Here is a 17,056-nt window from a genome sequence, read left to right as displayed (position 1 = left end):
GTTGAGCGACCACTCCTGAGGTTGTATAGTCCTGCTCAACCTGTCGGCCAGACTGTTGTTTACGCCTGCCAGATATCTGGCTTGGAGCCACATGCCGTAACGGTGAGCCCAGAGCCACATGCTGACGGCTTCCTGACACAGGGGGCGAGATCCGGTGCCCCCCTGCTTGTTGATGTAATACATGGCAACCTGGTTGTCTGTCTGAATTTGGATAATTTGATGGGACAGCCGATCTCTGAAAGCCTTCAGAGCGTTCCAGACCGCTCATAACTCCAGGAGATTGATCTGCAAATCGCGTTCCTGGAGGGACGAGCTTCCTTGGGTGTGAAGTCCATCAACATGAGCTCCCCACCCCAGGAGAGACGCATCCGTAGTCAGCACCTTTTGTGGCTGAGGAATTTGGAAGGGGTGTCCCAGAGTCAAATTGGTCCAAACCGTCCACCAATACAGGGATTTGAGAAAACTCGTGGACAGGTGGATCACGTCCTCTACACCCCCAGCAGCTTGAAGCCACTGGGAAGCTAGGGTCCATTGAGCAGATCGCATGTGAAGATGAGCCATGGGAGTCACATGGACTGTGGAGGCCATGTGGCCAAGCAATCTCAACATCTGCCGAGCTGTGATCTGCTGGGACGCTCGTACACGGGAGACGAGGGACAGCAGATTGTTGGCCCTCGTCTCTGGGAGATAGGCACGAGCCGTCCGAGAATCCAGCAGAGCTCCTATGAATTCGAGTCTCTGTACTGGGAGAAAGTGGGACTTTGGGTAATTTATCACAAACCCTAGTAGCTCCAGGAGTCGAATAGTCATCTGCATGGACTGTAGATCTACTGCCTCGGAAGTGTTCTTCACCAGCCAATCATCGAGATAAAGGAACACGTGCACTCCGAGCCTGCGAAGCGCTGCTGCTACCACAGCTAGGCACTTCGTGAACACTCTGGGCGCAGAGGCGAGCCCAAAGGGTAGCACACAGTACTGGAAGTGACTTGATCCCAGACGAAATCGAAGATACTGTCTGTGAGCTGGCAGTATCGGGATGTGTGTATAAGCATCCTTTAAGTCCAGGGAGCATAGTCAATCGTTTTTCTGAATCATGGGAAGAAGGGTGCCCAGGGAAACCATCCTGAACTTTTCCTTGACCAGATATTTGTTCAGGGCCCTTAGGTCTAGGATGGGACGCATCCCCCCTGTTTTCTTTTCCACAAGGAAGTACCTGGAATAGAATCCCAGCCCTTCTTGCCCGGATGGCACGGGCTCGACCGCATTGGCGCTGAGAAGGGCGGAGAGTTCCTCTGCAAGTACCTGCTTGTGCTGGAAGCTGAAGGATTGAGCTCCCGGTGGGCAATTTGAAGGTTTTGAGGCCAAATTGAGGGTGTATCCTTGCCGGACTATTGGAGGACCCACTGGTCGGAGGTTATGAGAGGCCACCTTTGGTGAAAAACTTTCAACCTCCCCCCGACCGGCAGATCGCCCGGCACAGACACTTTGACATCGGCTATGCTCCGCTGGAGCCAGTCAAAAGCTCGCCCCCTGCTTTTGCTGGGGAGCTGTGGGGCCTTGCTGAGGCGCACGCTGCTGACGACAGCGAGCGCGCTGGGGCTTAGCCTGGGCCGCAGGCTGTCGAGAAGGAGGATTGTACCTACTCTTACCAGAAGAGAAGGTAACAGTCCTCCTTCCCCCATAAAAACGTCTACCTGAAGAGGTAGATGCTGAAGGCTGCCGGCAGGAGAATTTATCAAAAGCGTTATGCCACTGGTGGAGCTGCTCTACCACCTGTTCGACTTTTTCTCCAAAAATGTTGTCCGCTCGGCAAGGGGAGTCCGCAATCCGCTGTTGGATTCTATTCTCCAGGTCGGAGGCACGCAGCCATGAGAGTCTGCGCATCACCACAACTTGAGCAGCGGCCCTGGACGCAACATCAAAGGTATCATATACCCCTCTGGCCAGGAATTTTCTGCACGCCTTCAGCTGCCTGACCACCTCCTGAAACAGCTTGGCTTGCTCAGAAGGGAGCTTGTCCACCAAGCCCGCCAACTGCCGCACATTGTTCCGCATGTGAATGCTTGTGTAGAGCTGGTAGGACTGAATCTTGGCCACGAGCATAGAAGAATGGTAGGCCTTCCTCCCAAAGGAGTCTAAGGTTCTAGAGTCCTTGCCCGGGGGCGCCGAAGCATGCTCCCTAGAACTCTTAGCCTTCTTTAGGGCCAGATCCACCACTCCAGACTCGTGAGGCAACTGAGTGCGCATCAGCTCTGGGTCCCCATGGATCCGGTACTGGGACTCGATCTTCTTGGGAATGTGGGGATTAGTTAGAGGCTTGGTCCAGTTCACCAGCAATGACTTTTTTAGGACATGATGCATGGGTACTGTGGACGCTTCCTTAGGTGGAGAAGGATAGTCCAGGAGCTCAAATATCTCAGCCCTGGGCTCATCCTCCACAACCACCGGGAAGGGGATGGTCGTAGACATCTCCTGGACAAAGGCCACAAAAGACAGACTCTCGGGAGGAGAAAGCTACCTTTCAGGGGAGGGAGTGGGATCAGAAGGAAGGCCATCAGACTCCTCGTCAGAGAAATATCTGATGTCCTCCTCCTCTTCCCACGAGGCCTCACCATCGGTATCAGACACAAGTTCATGAACCTGTGTCTGAAGCCGTGCCCGACGACTCCGTGGAAACACAGCCACGGTGGGAGCGCCGAGAGGTAGACTCCCTCGCCAGCACCGGCAAAGCTCCCTCCACCGACATCGTCGGGGAGTCTTCCTGGGAGGCGGCGGCACCCGGTACCGCAAGCGGTACCGATGTCGGAGACCTCACCCCGGGCAAAGGGGCAGCCGGCGCCTCACTCGACGGTACCGGTGGCGCAGGCACCCCCGGTACCGGAGGGGAAGGACACAACAGCTCTCCCAGGATCTCTGGGAGAACGGCCCGGAGACTCTCGTGCAGAGCGGCTGTGGAGAAAGACATGGAAGCCGATGCAGGCGTCGAGGTCAGAGTTCTGTTCCGGGCGTGGAGGCGGTTTCCGGGCTGTCCAAGGTGGAGCGCATCGACACCTCCTGAACAGAGGGTGAGCGATCCTCCCGGTGCCGATGCCTACTGGGTGCCAACTCCCTCGGTGACCCAGAGCTCTCGGTACTGATGCGGGAAGGAGACCGGTGTCGATGCTTCTTTGATTTCTTCAAGCGAAGCATGTCACCGGAGCTTCACGGTACCGACGAGGACGTAGAATCCAACCGTCGCTTCCTCGGGGCCGAGGCAGGTCGGTCTCGGGGGGGCTGTACCGCAGGAGCCCTCAGTGCAGGAGGAGACCCACCCGAAGGCTCACCGCCACCAGCAGGGGAATGGACAGCCCTCACCTGCACGCCAGTCGAAGCACCACCATCCGACGACATCAGCAACAGTGGAGGTCCCGGTACCACCGACGCCGACTTCCGATGTCTCGGTACCGACGATGCAGAGGGTCGATACCTCGATGCCGTCGATGCCGAAGACTTCGATGCTGTCGACGTCGATGCACTCGATGCCTCCGGTGCTGTTGTCGACGCCCAAGAACAACACGTTCCACTGGGTCAATCTCGCTACCTGAGTCCTCTTCTGTAAAAGAGCACAAAGACTATAGGCCTGCGGGCGGTGCCCAGCCCCGAGACACTGAAGACACGAAGCGTGCCTATCAGTGAGCGAGATTACCCGGGCGCACTGGGTGCACTTCTTGAAGCCGCTGGGAGACTTCGATGACATGGGCGGAAAAATCACGCAGGAAAAATCAAAATTCGCGATGGTGATGAAGGGCACCAAAAATGAGGGAGAGAGAAAAAACCCGTACCGAGGCCACAAAAAAAGGCCTACCCCGAAAGTGAAAGGAAACTTACGCCAGGTAAACAAACTGGACACACGGGAAGGGACAAAGACCAAGGTCTCTTTTTTTTTTTTTAGCGAAAATCGCGAAGACGTGCGAGGGTCGACTTGAGAGGCACGAAACGGCGGCAAAAAACGACCGTCCCGAGCGCGGACAAAAGAAGACTGACGAACACGAGCCGGTTCGGGCGGGAAGACAGCCGCGCATGCGCGGTGCGCATCGGCGCGCGAGGACTAGCAAAGGCCTTTGCTAGTGAAGTTTCCAATTGGAGGGGCTGCCGTGGATGTCACCCATCAGTGAGAACAAGCAGCCTGCTTGTCCTCGGAGAATTACATTTTATCTTCATATTTTATCTTCTTAGCCATGATGCCATATTTATACATTTTTACATGTTTATATCTTATTTGTATTATGCGGATTTGTCTTTTTCTTGTTCATTTATTGTCTAATCTGTTCATATGCAGTATTTTCCTCATTTATTGAATGTATGAAGGTCATTTAATTTCTATTTTTATTATTGTTCCTTTTTTTTATATAATTGATATGTTTATCATTCACTTATTTATGTATGTGTTGTTTTACTTATGTGCATTTTTTTAGAATCCTAAGGCAGGGCCTAAGTGCTGAAACACAGCTGCTGTGTCAAAAACATTGCATACAGCATCTTAGTGTCTCCCTTGTGTTCTTTGGAAGAGCCTACCTACCCTACTCCTTGGTTTGTGTGTTTTACGGTCGTAGGGATAGACTGTTCCTCTACGTCTCATGGTCGATCCTTACCGTAACTGAAATCACCATATATTGTTGCCAAGTTTACTAGATTTACTAATTTCTGTTAATGTGTCTTCATCTGTCTGTTCATTCTGATCTGACGGACAGTAGTATAGCCTTCCCAGTATTCTATTTCCCTTCGCACATGGAATTCCTATCCATAAGGATTCCAATTTGCTATTCATTTCCTGCTGAACTTTTATTTTGTACACCCAATTCTCACCTTTATTGAGGAACAAACTTCCTGTTTCCATTCATACTGAGGATAGTTTGAAAAGCTAAAGTACTACTGAAAACTGATTTTTTAGGATACATTTGATGGATAGATTTATGGTGGATAGGACACTATCATAGCTGCCTGGGAGTTTTCTTATTTGTCTTGGATGGATGTCTGTGTATGTATGGATTTGAGACTTTCCTACCAATTTATGGAGTTCCTTGTTATTTTTTTCTATATGTGACTTGCATAAGCCAAGAGGTATATCAAACTTTAACATACATATTGCCACCCCCTCCAGTTTTATTCACCCTATCCATTGTGATATAATTTGCATCCTGGTAACAGTGTCCCTTTGACTGTCCTCTTTCCACCAGGTCTCTCATTTGCCCATTATATCTACCTCCTCATTTAGTACTATATACTCTAACTCAACTATTTTGTTATTTAGACTTCTAGAACTTGTAACCAGTGGCATAGCCAATTTTGATTTTGGGCCCCCAAGACTGCTGGTTTGGCTGGCGGGCGGTCCCCAAAGTAAAATTAAGTTTCTTACCTGATACTTTTCTTTCCATTAGTCCAGACAGATCAATCCAGAGACTGCTGGGTTATGTCCCTCTGCCAGCAGGTGCAGATAGAGAGATCTTCTGAGGATCACTATATGTGGTCATGTGCAGCCACTCAAACCTCAGTATTGTCGATAAAGCCTTGTGGACCATCAAGCCACAACGACTTCAGTCCTATTCTCCTGTCTTCACAGAAAGCAATGAAACCCTGCCACCACCAAAGCGGGAGGAAATTGTGCAGCTCACAGCAAGTAAGAGATTCGCTCGAAAATGTTGAACAAATAACCCGGAACCTGTAACTGTTAACCAGAAACACGAAACAAGAAATTCAGAAATCAGAAAATACAGGGCGGGCCTCTAGATTGATATGTCAGGACTAATGGAAAGAAAATTATCAGGTAAGAAACAATTTTACCTTTCACAGCGTCCCACAGATCAATCCAAAGACTGGTGGGATGTACTCAAGCAGTCCTCAAGTAGGGCGGGAAACAGAAATCCCAGCTTCCAGCACAGAAGCCCCAAACGCGGCATCAGCCCTCGCTGCAACATCCAGCCAATAGTGTCTCGTAAAGGTATGTATGGACGACCAAATGGCCCACCTACAAATTTCTTCTAATGAGGCCAACCTCGACTCAGCCATCGAAGTTGCCTGTGCCCAAGTGGAATGAGCTTTAATCTGAGAAGGCAGATCTTTCCCCGACGAGATGTAAGCAAAAGCAATAACTTCCTTGACCCAATGGACCACCGAAGGCTTAGAGGCTTGCTGCCGCTTCTTAGGACCCGCAAACAGTACAAAAAGATGATCCAAGCGATGGAATTCGTTCGTAACCTCCTTTGATGAGAGTGCATTTCACATCTAGGCACTGCAGTGCCCGAAACTCTGTAGGATAGTCCTCCCTAAGAAAGGCTGGAAGACAGAACTGTTGATTCATATGAAAGCGCGACACAATCTTGGGCAGAAATGAAAACACAGTCTACAGTGTAACCCCTGCCTCAATAAAATGGAGGAAGGGATCTCTACAGGATAAAGCCTGTAATTCTGAAACTCTCCTCACTGAAGAAATAGTCAGTAAAAACACCGACTTCAGTGTCAGGTCTTTCAATAACAAAACGTGGCAAGAGCTCAAAGGAAAGCCGCTGCAAAGATGTGAGGCGGACGAAGATAGTTTACTCCCCGCAGGAAGCGTACAATGTCCAGATGCAAAGCAAGAGAGACTCCTTGAAGGCGTCCCCAAAAGCATGCCAAAGCAGCCACCTGAACCTTGAGCAAGCTCAATGATAGGCATTTAGAGACCATCCTGTAAAAAAGCCAAGATAGCAGCTAACAAAGAGGACAGAGCCATAGAAGTGGAACGCTTCCTAGCTCGCAATATAGCAGCAATCACCCTGTCAGGGTATCCCTTCTTCCTTAACCGTGCCCTTTCGATAGCCAGGCCTTAACACCAAACGGTGAGGGATCCTCCATGGTGATCAGCCCCTGACGCAACAACCAAAGACAGATCGGCAGACGCAATGGATTGTCGATTTGAAGGCAAACTAGATCTGCATATCACGGATGCCAGGGCCAATCCGGAGCCACCACAACCACCCACCCTGAGTGATGAGCTACTCAACCTATGATCCTGCCTACCATGGACCACGGCAGGAACACATACAGCAAAATGGACTAAGGCCACTGTTGGAGAAGCGCATCGATGCTCTGGGACAGGGGATCCCTGCCCCTGCTGAAAAAGTGTTGAACCTTTGCATTGGAACCCCGTGCCATTAGATCCATCGAAGGAACTCCCCACCGATCCGTTATCAGTGAGAACACCAGATTGGAGAGCTCCAACTCCCCCGGATCTAGCACATGCCGTCTCAAGAAGTCCACTTCGATGTTCAAGGACCCCGCAATGTGAGCCGCCGAAATCAAGGGCAAGTCATGTTCCGGCCAAATGCAGAGAAGCGACGTCTCCTTGGCCAGAGGAGCACTCCTGGTGCCCCCCTGATGGTTGACATACACCACTGCTGTTGCATTGTCCGAGAGAACCCGAACCGGTCTTCCCTTCAGCACTGAGAGAAAAGCCTGGAGAACCAGGCGAATCGCCCTCAGCTCCAAACAACTGATGGACCAAGAAGCGTCCGTTGCGGACCAAGCGCCCTGAGCTGTCTGGCCCAGGCAATGCCACCCCCAAGCCCGAAAGGCTGGCATCCATGGTCACCAGTACCCAATCCGGAACTGCGAGGGGCATCCCTTGAGCTAACTTGTCGGAGTTGAGCCACCAACACATGGCTAGTCTGGAATCTGGTTCCAAGGGTAGGCGAATTGTGTAATCCTCTGACAGAGACCACCGGCTCAGAAGCGACCTCTGAAGAGGCCGCATGTGACTCCTGGCCCATGGAAATACATCCAACGTGGCTGCCATGGAACCCAGAACCTGCACATAATTCCAGGCCCTGGGCACTGGCATCCGTAAGAGCCCCTGTACTTGAGACAAGAATTTCAACTTCCGGCTCTCCGGCAAGAACACTGCACCAGTGTTCAATCCCTGGAATACCTCATGGTGTGTCAAACCGCACCCCGAGGTATTCCAGGGATTGAGAAGGCACCAAGTGACTCTTGTCCAAGTTGACTACTCAACCCGAGCGCAGCAAGCTGACTACCTTCTCTGTTGCCTGAATGCTCTCTTGCAAGGAAGGTGCCCATATCAGCCAATCGTCCAGGTAAAGGTGCACTCCCCCTCGCTGCAAGAAAGCTGTGACCACCACCATGACCTTGGAGAAGGTCCTGGGAGCTGTAGCCAGACCAAAGGGCAGAGCCTGAAACAGAAAGCACCGCAAAACGCAAATACTGATGACGAGGAGGCCAAATGGGAATGAGCATCCTTGAGATCGAGGGAGGTCAGGAATTCTCCTGGCTGAACTGCAGCCATAACGGACCAGAGAGTTTCCATCCGAAAGTGACACACTTGTAGGGCCCTGTTTACACCCTTGAGATCGAACACCGGTCAAAAGGACCTGTTTTTGGGCACCACGAAGTAAATGGAGTAGCGACCAAAGCAGTGCTGCTCCACCGGGACAGGAGCTACCGCTCCTAGCCTGATCACGGTCCTTAGGGTGTCTCTGACCGCTGCCCTCTTCCGAGGGACTTTGCAATGAGACTCCACGAAAAACTCTGCTAGAGGCCGACAGAATTCCAGCTTGTAACCGTCTCTTATTACCTCCAAGATCCACTCGTCTGAAGTCATCCTGGCCCATTCCCCCAGAAAAAAGGACAGACGTCCTCCTATCAACGACGGGAGATGGGTTAAGACCCCATAATTGGGTACATGTCCCAGGGTCTGGAGGAAGTGCCGCCGGGGCGGCGAGCACCACGAAAAGGCTGCTGCTTCTGAAGAAACCGCTGTTTCACAAAAGAACTGACTCTGCCCAACCTATACCAATCGGGCCTCTTTAAAATGGGTATGGGAAGAACCCGAATGAGAGCCAGACTTAGGCTTATCCTCCAGCAAACGACAGCCCTTGGAATCCCCCAAATCCTTGATAATCTCGTCCAGATCTTCTCAAAAAAGAAGCTTATCTCTGAACGGCAAACGTGCAAGATGAGACTTAGATGCCGTATCAGCTGGCCAATGACGAAGCCACAACCACCAGCGAGCCATGATTGAAAGGGAGACCCCTTTGGCCGAAGCACAAAGGACATCGTAAAGCAAGTCCGCCAGGTAAGCGAGGTCCGCTTCCAGCAAAGGCAACACCTGAACCAACTCTTTCTCCCACTTTCTGCACCCAAGAAAGGCACGCTCTGGCTGCATAAGAACCACAAATCGACTTGTAAGCATAACGCCGCTACCTCAAATGACATTTTCAAGGAAGACTCCAATCTCCTGTCCTGAGAATCATTGAGCGCTGAGCCACCCTCCACAGGCAACGTAGTCTTCTTAGTGATTGCCGTGATTAAGAAATCCACCGGGGAGTGGATAGAGGCACACCATAGCTCTCGCAACGTGCAGACCCACATCAGGGGCGTCCCATTGAGCTACAATGAGAACCTTCATGGCCTTATGAATATGAAACGTTCTGGGAGGCCGCTTGGTCCCCAACATAATAGAGGGGCCAGCTGAAGAGGAGAGACCCTCATCCACAGCCCGCACTATAAGGCTCTGCAGCTACTCCTGGCGAAACAAGCATGCCGCCGTAGGATCATCTCTTCCCTCCTGGGAAATTATAGACCAGTGAGTCTGACGTCAGTGCCGAGGAAAATGGTAGAGGCTATTATTAAAAACAAAATTACAGAGCACATCCGAGGACATGGATTACTGAGACCGAGTCAGCACGGCTTTTGTGTGGGGAAATCTTGCCTGACCAATTTACTTCAATTCTTTGAAGGAGTAAACAAACATGTGGACAAAGGGGAACCGGTTGATATTGTGTATCTGGATTTTCAAAAGGCGTTTGACAAGGTACCTCATGAAAGGCTACAGAGGAAATTGGAGGGTCATGGGATAGGAGGAAATGTCCTATTGTGGATTAAAAACTGGTTGAAGGATAGGAAACAGAGAGTGGGGTTAAATGATCAGTATTCACAATGGAGAAGGGTAGTTAGTGGGGTTCCTCAGGGGTCTGTGCTAGGGCCGCTGCTTTTTAATATGTTTATAAATGATTTAGAGATGGGAGTAACTAGCGAGGCAATTAAATTTGCTGATGACACAAAGTTATTCAAAGTTGTTAAATCGCAACAGGATTGTGAAAAATTACAAGAGGACCTTACGAGACTAGGAGACTGGGCAGCTAAATGGCAGATGACGTTTAATGTGAGCAAGTGCAAGGTGATGCATGTGGGAAAAAAGAACCCGAATTATAGCTACGTCATGCAAGGTTTCACGTTAGGAGTTACGGACCAAGAAAGGGATCTGGGTGTCGTCGTCGTCGATAATACGCTGAAACCTTCTGCTCAGTGTGCTGCTGTGACTAGGAAAGCGAATAGAATGTTGGGTATTATTAGGAAAGGTATGGAAAACAGGTGTGAGGATGTTATAATGCCATTGTATCGCTCCATGGTGTGACCGCACTTTGAGTATTGTGTTCAATTCTGGTCGCCGCATCTCAAGAAAGATATAGTAGAATTGGAAAAGGTGCAGCGAAGGGCGACTAAAATGATAGCGGGGATGGGACGACTTCCCTATGAAGAAAGATTAAGGAGGTTAGGGCTATTCAGCTTGGAGAAGAGACGGCTAAGGGGAGACATGATAGAGGTATATAAAATAATGAGTGGAGTGGAATAGGTGGATGTGAAGCGTCTGTTCATGCTTTCCAAAAATACTAGGACTAGGGGGCATGCGATGAAACTACAGTGTAGTAAATTTAAAACAAATCGGAGAAAATGTTTCTTCACCCAACGTATAATTAAACTCTGGAATTCATTGCCGGAGAAAGTGGTGAAGGCGGTTAGCTTAGCAGAGTTTTAAAAGAGGTTGGACGGTTTCCTAAAGGACGTCCATAAACCGCTACTAAATGGACTTGGGAAAAATCCACAATTCCAGGAATAACATGTATAGAATGTTTGTACGTTTGGGAAGCTTGCCAGGTGCCCTTGGCCTGGATTGGCCGCTGTCGTGGACAGGATGCTGGGCTCGATGGACCCTTGGTCTTTTCCCAGTATGGCATTACTTATGTACTCCGTAGGCAATTCTCCCTCCTCCAGGGAATCTGACTTGGCCAATCAGGAAACTCCTGAAAACTGACCATCATCTACCTCCGAAATCTCAGAAATATCATCCAGGTCCCGCGCTTCGAAACGCGGACGCTTGGCTACCAAAGGAGGAGAAGAGACCACCTCACCCAGAGGGGCCTCTGTAGGGGGACCCCCTGCGCGCTTGAGAAGGAAAGCGTTATGCATTAATAGTACAAATTCAGGGGCAAACGGCATTGCAGCTGATTCTAGCTCCTTGTCCTCCATCTGAAAGGAGGCAATCTCCGGAGGAGCTACTGTAGACTCCGCCACGGCTGAAGGCCTTGCACCCACAGCTCCCCCCCCCCCCCACCGCAGCGCACCTTGTGCAGAAGCATCCAAAATGGCACAAGGAGAGCCCTGTCCTAGTGCAACAGCGCGGGAAGAAGGGCGCAAAAAACCAACAGCCAGCACTCCCCCGCTGTCTCCCAAACCCATCAAAAAAAAGAGTGATGGGAGGAACGACAGTCACCAACAGAGGAAGCGCCTCTCGAGGAGAAATGGCGCCAAAGTCATCTGCTGGCGGATGGAAAGCAGAGAGACCCCGAAAAGCCGGTAACGCCACTGCCAACTCCCCAACCTGCACAGAGCGGTCCTGCCCCTCCAAAGCTCACTCCCCTGACAAGGAGCCGCAAAGGCAGGCTGTACAAGCTCCTGACACTGCTCTCCGGCTCCTACTACTACTACTTATTGCTATAGCGCTACCAGAAGTACGCACACCAGGAGCAGCGCTTAACTGACTCTAAGAGTGCTGCCATGAGGCCAGAGCTCCAATAACCAGCGGAGACCACCCTCGCTGAGAAGGAAAGTCCACTCACTGCGCCCTGCTTACTGTGAGCGCTCCTATCTTTTTTTTTTCAACAGAAGAATCACTGACTCACGTGAAGCAGAGAAGAGGTCTGGCAGGAGTGTGAGGGGGGGGAAGGGAGAGGGGAGTAAGGGAGGGAGCTGGCACCACCAGGTATACCCTGCTCACCACAAACGGAAGCCCTCAACCCCCTAAGGGAAGCTCAACTCGGCCCAAGGGAACAGGAGAGGAGCCCATAATCCAGAGCTGCTAGATAGAGAGAATACTGAGGTTTGGGTGGCTGCACATGACCACATATAGTGAACCTCAGAAGTTCTCTCTATTTCCACCTGCTGGCAGAGGGACATAACCCACCAGTCTCTGTGGGACGCTATGGAATCCTGACCAGCAGAAGCTTTCCAACAACGATATTCAGTACCGTGCTGCTATCCTTTTCCCCTCCCCCGCGCACATGCTCAGTTGTGGTAAAATTGAGTATGTGTAAGCTTTAAGCATGCTTAATTTCACTAAAACTGAGCATGAGCATTGTGATGGAAAAGTGGGGCAGGTAGCACAGCGTTGAATATCGCTACAAGAAGATTGTTATAATTCTGCCGGTTTGGCAGGGGAAAGGGGGTGGACTTCACTCCTGATTGGCTGGCAGGGTCTGACTGACGTCAGGGGGTGTACTTTAGCCTGCTTCCTCCTGCCTTTCCTGCTTTGGCGTTATATCTCCTTGTGACTGAAAGCTGTGCAGGTCTTAGTCAGAACGTGCTCTGTGCTCTGGCTTTGATCTGTGTTTCTGTTTAGGGATTCCTATTCCCTGCCCCTGTTTGTGTTAGCTGGTTGCAGCGTGTGTGTTTGGAGCTGTATCAGCTCACTGCCTCCAGCTGGGCTCTCCTTCTCTGCGTGCAGTTCTCAGTGGGAAGCCGGCTGTGTGTTTGTTCAGCGGGGGCTGTGCTCCGGGTCGGGAGCTTTCTTTCTGTTTATTTTAGGATTTCCCTAGTGCGCCTGCCTGCTAGCTCAGTAAGTTTAACCCCTTGTGTGCTGTGGCTCTGCCTCTGTCTTCTGGGTGTTCTGTCAGAGATTTCCTTTCTCTTCTGTTGTGTCTGTTCCCTGGCTTTTGGCTGGGGCCTAGGTTTTTCTTTTGTTTGCTGCTCCTGTCTCTGGCTTATAGGGGCTTCCTGTATTTAGTTCCCCTATCCTGCGCTGGTCCCCTGGGAGGGTGTGGCCCCGCTCTGGTTCCTTTGTTACTCCTTCTGCCCTATCGCTGGTGTTTAGCACGTAACTGGCATCTTTGGGTCCCGAGGGGGGCCCTCTGGGTCCTTTCACCCCTCCCTGTGTGTGTTTGGGTTCCAGTTCGGCCGTGAGGACCGCACGAGTGGCTCTGTGTTCCTGGGTTCCGGTTCGGCCGCTAGGCCCGCCTGTATGCCTATTTGCCTTTCTTCCTGAGGTCTGCAGGGGAGGGTAGCTTAGGGGTATTGTGTAGCTGGGGTGTGTGGTGGTGGGTCAGTCTCCCCTTGGCCTGGGTTGGCGCTCTGTTGGCCTCGGCCAGGGCCCAAGGGCTCACGACCAACCCAACAGATTACAAAGATACTGCTGGCGGGGCTTGAAGACTCCTGCCAGCCCAGATATGTGGGGGTTGCGATGGGGGTTGAGAGTGGTGGGAAGGCAGGGCAAAATGTGCCCCCCCTCCCAAATCGAGGTCTGGCTATACCTCTGTTTGTAACAAACATTTCAAAATTGTTTTTTCTCTTTCCATCTGAAAGTTGCTAAGTAGTTGACAGGGATACTTTGCAATCTTTACTCTACTTTCTCCTTAAGGACTCTTGGGTTTCATTCATCTTTGTTGAAACCTATAAGGATTCCATAACTTCCCGGTTTTGATATTATCCTTCAAAGATACCTCACTCTCCCCACCCCCAAATTGTTCTAGTTTACAAGCTACTCCATCTCCTTTTTAAATATTAGTCCCAGTAGCCTGGTTCCATCTCAGTTAAGGTTGAGCCCATCCTTTCAGAATAGGTTCCCCACTCACCACAATGTTACCCAGTTTCTAACAAATCTAAATCTCTCATCTCTGCAACACTGTCTCAACCACACAAGGCTTCAGAGCTCTGCCTGCCTCTTGGGCACTGCACGTGTACAGGAAGCATTTCTGAAAAATCCCCTAGAGGATCTGAATTTCAACCTTCTACCCAAGATCTTTAATTTGGCTTTCAGAACTTCCTACTATATTTTACTATGCCACTGGAAGATTTCAGACTTTGGTCAAGGTAGTGTTTATATATCTGGTGTAGAAAAAGAGTAGTAGCCACTACATAAAATATCTGATGGCCAATTTGAGGCTCATGGCTGCAAGTTTATGAAGAGACCAGGCTATATGTTATCTTGTCCAGGATGTTGGGGGCAAGGGAGGATTAAAATAGGAGAAAAAAATGTTGGTTGTTCAAATGAAGGTTAATAGTACTAATTCCCAGTCTGCCCCAAACTGAACCAGAACAAAAGGGCTGAACAAAAGGAACCAGAACAAAAGAGCTGAACAAAAGGAAGAAAAGGGCAGGAATTGTAAGAACAAGGAGGAAAAGGGCACTGACAAACAACAAAAAGAGCAAAGGCCTAGAAAAGTAGTGGTCAGTTGCAGAGAATGTCTTCACTCAGTAGAAGACAAATGAGTCTGCAAAACTTCCCAATAAAGTTCTAACAATCCTCTGCATCAAAGTGAGACAGAAGTCATATTACTTAAACAGGTGCCGTTGCTATATTTTGTCAGAAAATGCACATTAATCTTATGTTGGCTGACCAATGAAGGAATCAAGACACAAGATCTGATAATTCAGATGGGCAAAGCAGATGCAGTAGATCCCATATAAGTACTTAACAATAGATATACTGGGTCATATTAATGGTCCATCTAGCCCAGTATTCCTGCTTCCAACAGTGGCCGAGCCAGGTCAAATTCCAGTCCAGGCAATTTACTACTCTTTAATTTGTTAGATTGCCACATTACATCTTTCAGGTTTACAGAGATTTGTTTCAGCTTCTCTGACTCAACAGCATTGAATACCATTTCTGGCATCTTCCTCAGTGAAAACAGAAGCAAAGAATTCATTTAATCTCTCTGCTATGGCCTTATCTTCCGAGTGCCCCTTTACCCCTTAGTCATGTAGCGGTTCAAATGATTCTTTTACCAGCTTCATGAAGAGAGACTATTTCTCTCCCCACGTAGAAAAAACAATTGTATTTATTCTGCACATATTCTTTATCAAAAATCTAAGTTACCAAGGTGCTAATTTTCAAAAGAGAAAAACGTCTAAAAAGTGGCATAAAGTAGCATTTGGATGTTTTCTCACAAAAACGACCAAATCAGTATTTTAAAAACTTGTTTTTCAGATGTCTATCTATGCTGATCTTCTGCAGTATGTCCAAATCTCAAGGGGACATATTGTGTTAAGGGAGAGATGTGGTTTTTCAGACATAGAACAAAACAATAAAAGGTCAGGGCTAAAACAATGACATTTTGAGCTAGACCTATTTCTATAACGAAAAAGGGGTGCCGTAAATGACCAGATGACCACTGTAGGGAATCAGAGTGACCCCCCAATACCCCCCTCCCACCCCCCAAAAATATGAATAAAAACATGATTTACCAGCCTCTATGACATCCTCAGATGTTGAAGTCAGGTCTATTAGAGTAGCATGCAGGTCCCTGGAGTAGTGTAGTGGTCAGTGCAGGGCACTATGGAGTAGGGGACTAAGGTCTATATCTCCCTCTACCTGTCAAACTTGTGGTGGAAACTGACCCCTACCAAACTCACCAAAACCCTACTGTACCTACATATAGGTGCCCCTTTCACCCATAAGGGCTATTGTGGTTGTGTACAATCTGGAGTTTTGGGCAGGTTTTGGAGGGCTCAGAGGACAACATAAGGGAGCAAAGGTAAGATGTGTACCTGGGAACATTTTTATTAAGTGCACAGCTCTCCCGGGATGTCTGGGGGATCAGTCTACTAAAAATGCTGGCTCCTCCTACATCCCGATGGCACGAATCTCTATGTTTTTTTTTTTTTTTTTTAAATAGACCAAAAAGAAAAACCCAAACATCCAAAGCACAACACCTTGTTTGAAACAGTATTTAAAAAATAAAGCAACAGACATTTTTCTTTTTTGAAAATGACCGTAAGACGTCGTACTGAAAATCGAAAATGCCCCTCCAAATCTCTTACCTTCACATTGTTTCCAAATGATGGCTTTGACAGCATCACAATGGACTCATCTATATGTATGCCTGGGACTGTGATAGATGTGCACACTGCAGCGGAGGGCAAAAATTCTCTAGAACCAGCTTTTGATGTGTGGAAGGACTCTCTCAGATGATATTTTACTGCAATTTGTCTCTGTAACCGTAGCACTTCTTTTTGAGACTCTCGCAAAAGATGATCAAAATTGCTGAGATGCAGCTTGTTTGAGACTTGCTAGAGCACAAACAGAAACAATACAAAAAATTTAACATTGAAAGGGCAATTTTCAAAGTCATTTACTCTGCTAAAGCAATGTTTACTGAAGGCAATGTTTACTAAGGTGTTCTGTGGAAAACTGGACTAGAATGTATTTTTAAAAACTTTCCGAGCTTATCACATGCTATAAGCATCCACAGAATGTCCCCATCATCTTCACTGCATGGAATCCCCTTCAGTTCTATATAGTTGCTTATGTAGGAACCAATTTCAAGGAAAGACAGGTGGGTTTCTGTGAGAACTGGATCTCTCCCTTCTATCCACCCACCCCCAGGGTCCAGTTCTCTCAGCATCCTTCTCTCCCTCCTCTACAACCCTAGGTCCATTAATTCTCTATACACCCTTCCCTCCCATTAATTATGTTTAAATCATTTTTATTACAGCCAAAGTGTATACATCAGCTCAAGTATAATAAACAGATTTTGTATCGGACCATTTACAAACACTTAACCTTTATACCCCACCCACCTATACCACCCCTTTCCCCCCTCTTCCTATTCCCCCCCTCCCCATCTTAATATACCAAGAGGTCAAAACCATTCTAAGTTAACCAAGTCACATATTCAACAGTTGGCTTCTGGCCCTGGGGGGGCAGCGTGTCTATAAAGGGGCCCCACCTGGAGTGGAAACTGTCTGAGGG

At 49.0% G+C, this 17,056-nt stretch overlaps 1 protein-coding gene across 1 annotated transcript in view; it reads right to left on the bottom strand.

The window, feature by feature from the left end:
* Positions 1–17,056, bottom strand: part of TSPOAP1 (TSPO associated protein 1) — an 864,237-nt gene that overhangs the window by 708,762 nt on the left and 138,419 nt on the right. The window contains exon 5 of the mRNA XM_030186055.1: positions 16,126–16,374. Coding sequence (XP_030041915.1) covers positions 16,126–16,374 — 249 coding nt within the window. The remainder of the gene's footprint in view (positions 1–16,125; positions 16,375–17,056) is intronic.

The sequence above is a fragment of the Microcaecilia unicolor genome, chromosome 13 (assembly GCF_901765095.1).
Source record: "Microcaecilia unicolor chromosome 13, aMicUni1.1, whole genome shotgun sequence".
NCBI classification, from domain to species: Eukaryota; Metazoa; Chordata; class Amphibia; order Gymnophiona; family Siphonopidae; genus Microcaecilia; species Microcaecilia unicolor.
This window is presented reverse-complemented; position numbering and strand designations above follow the sequence as displayed.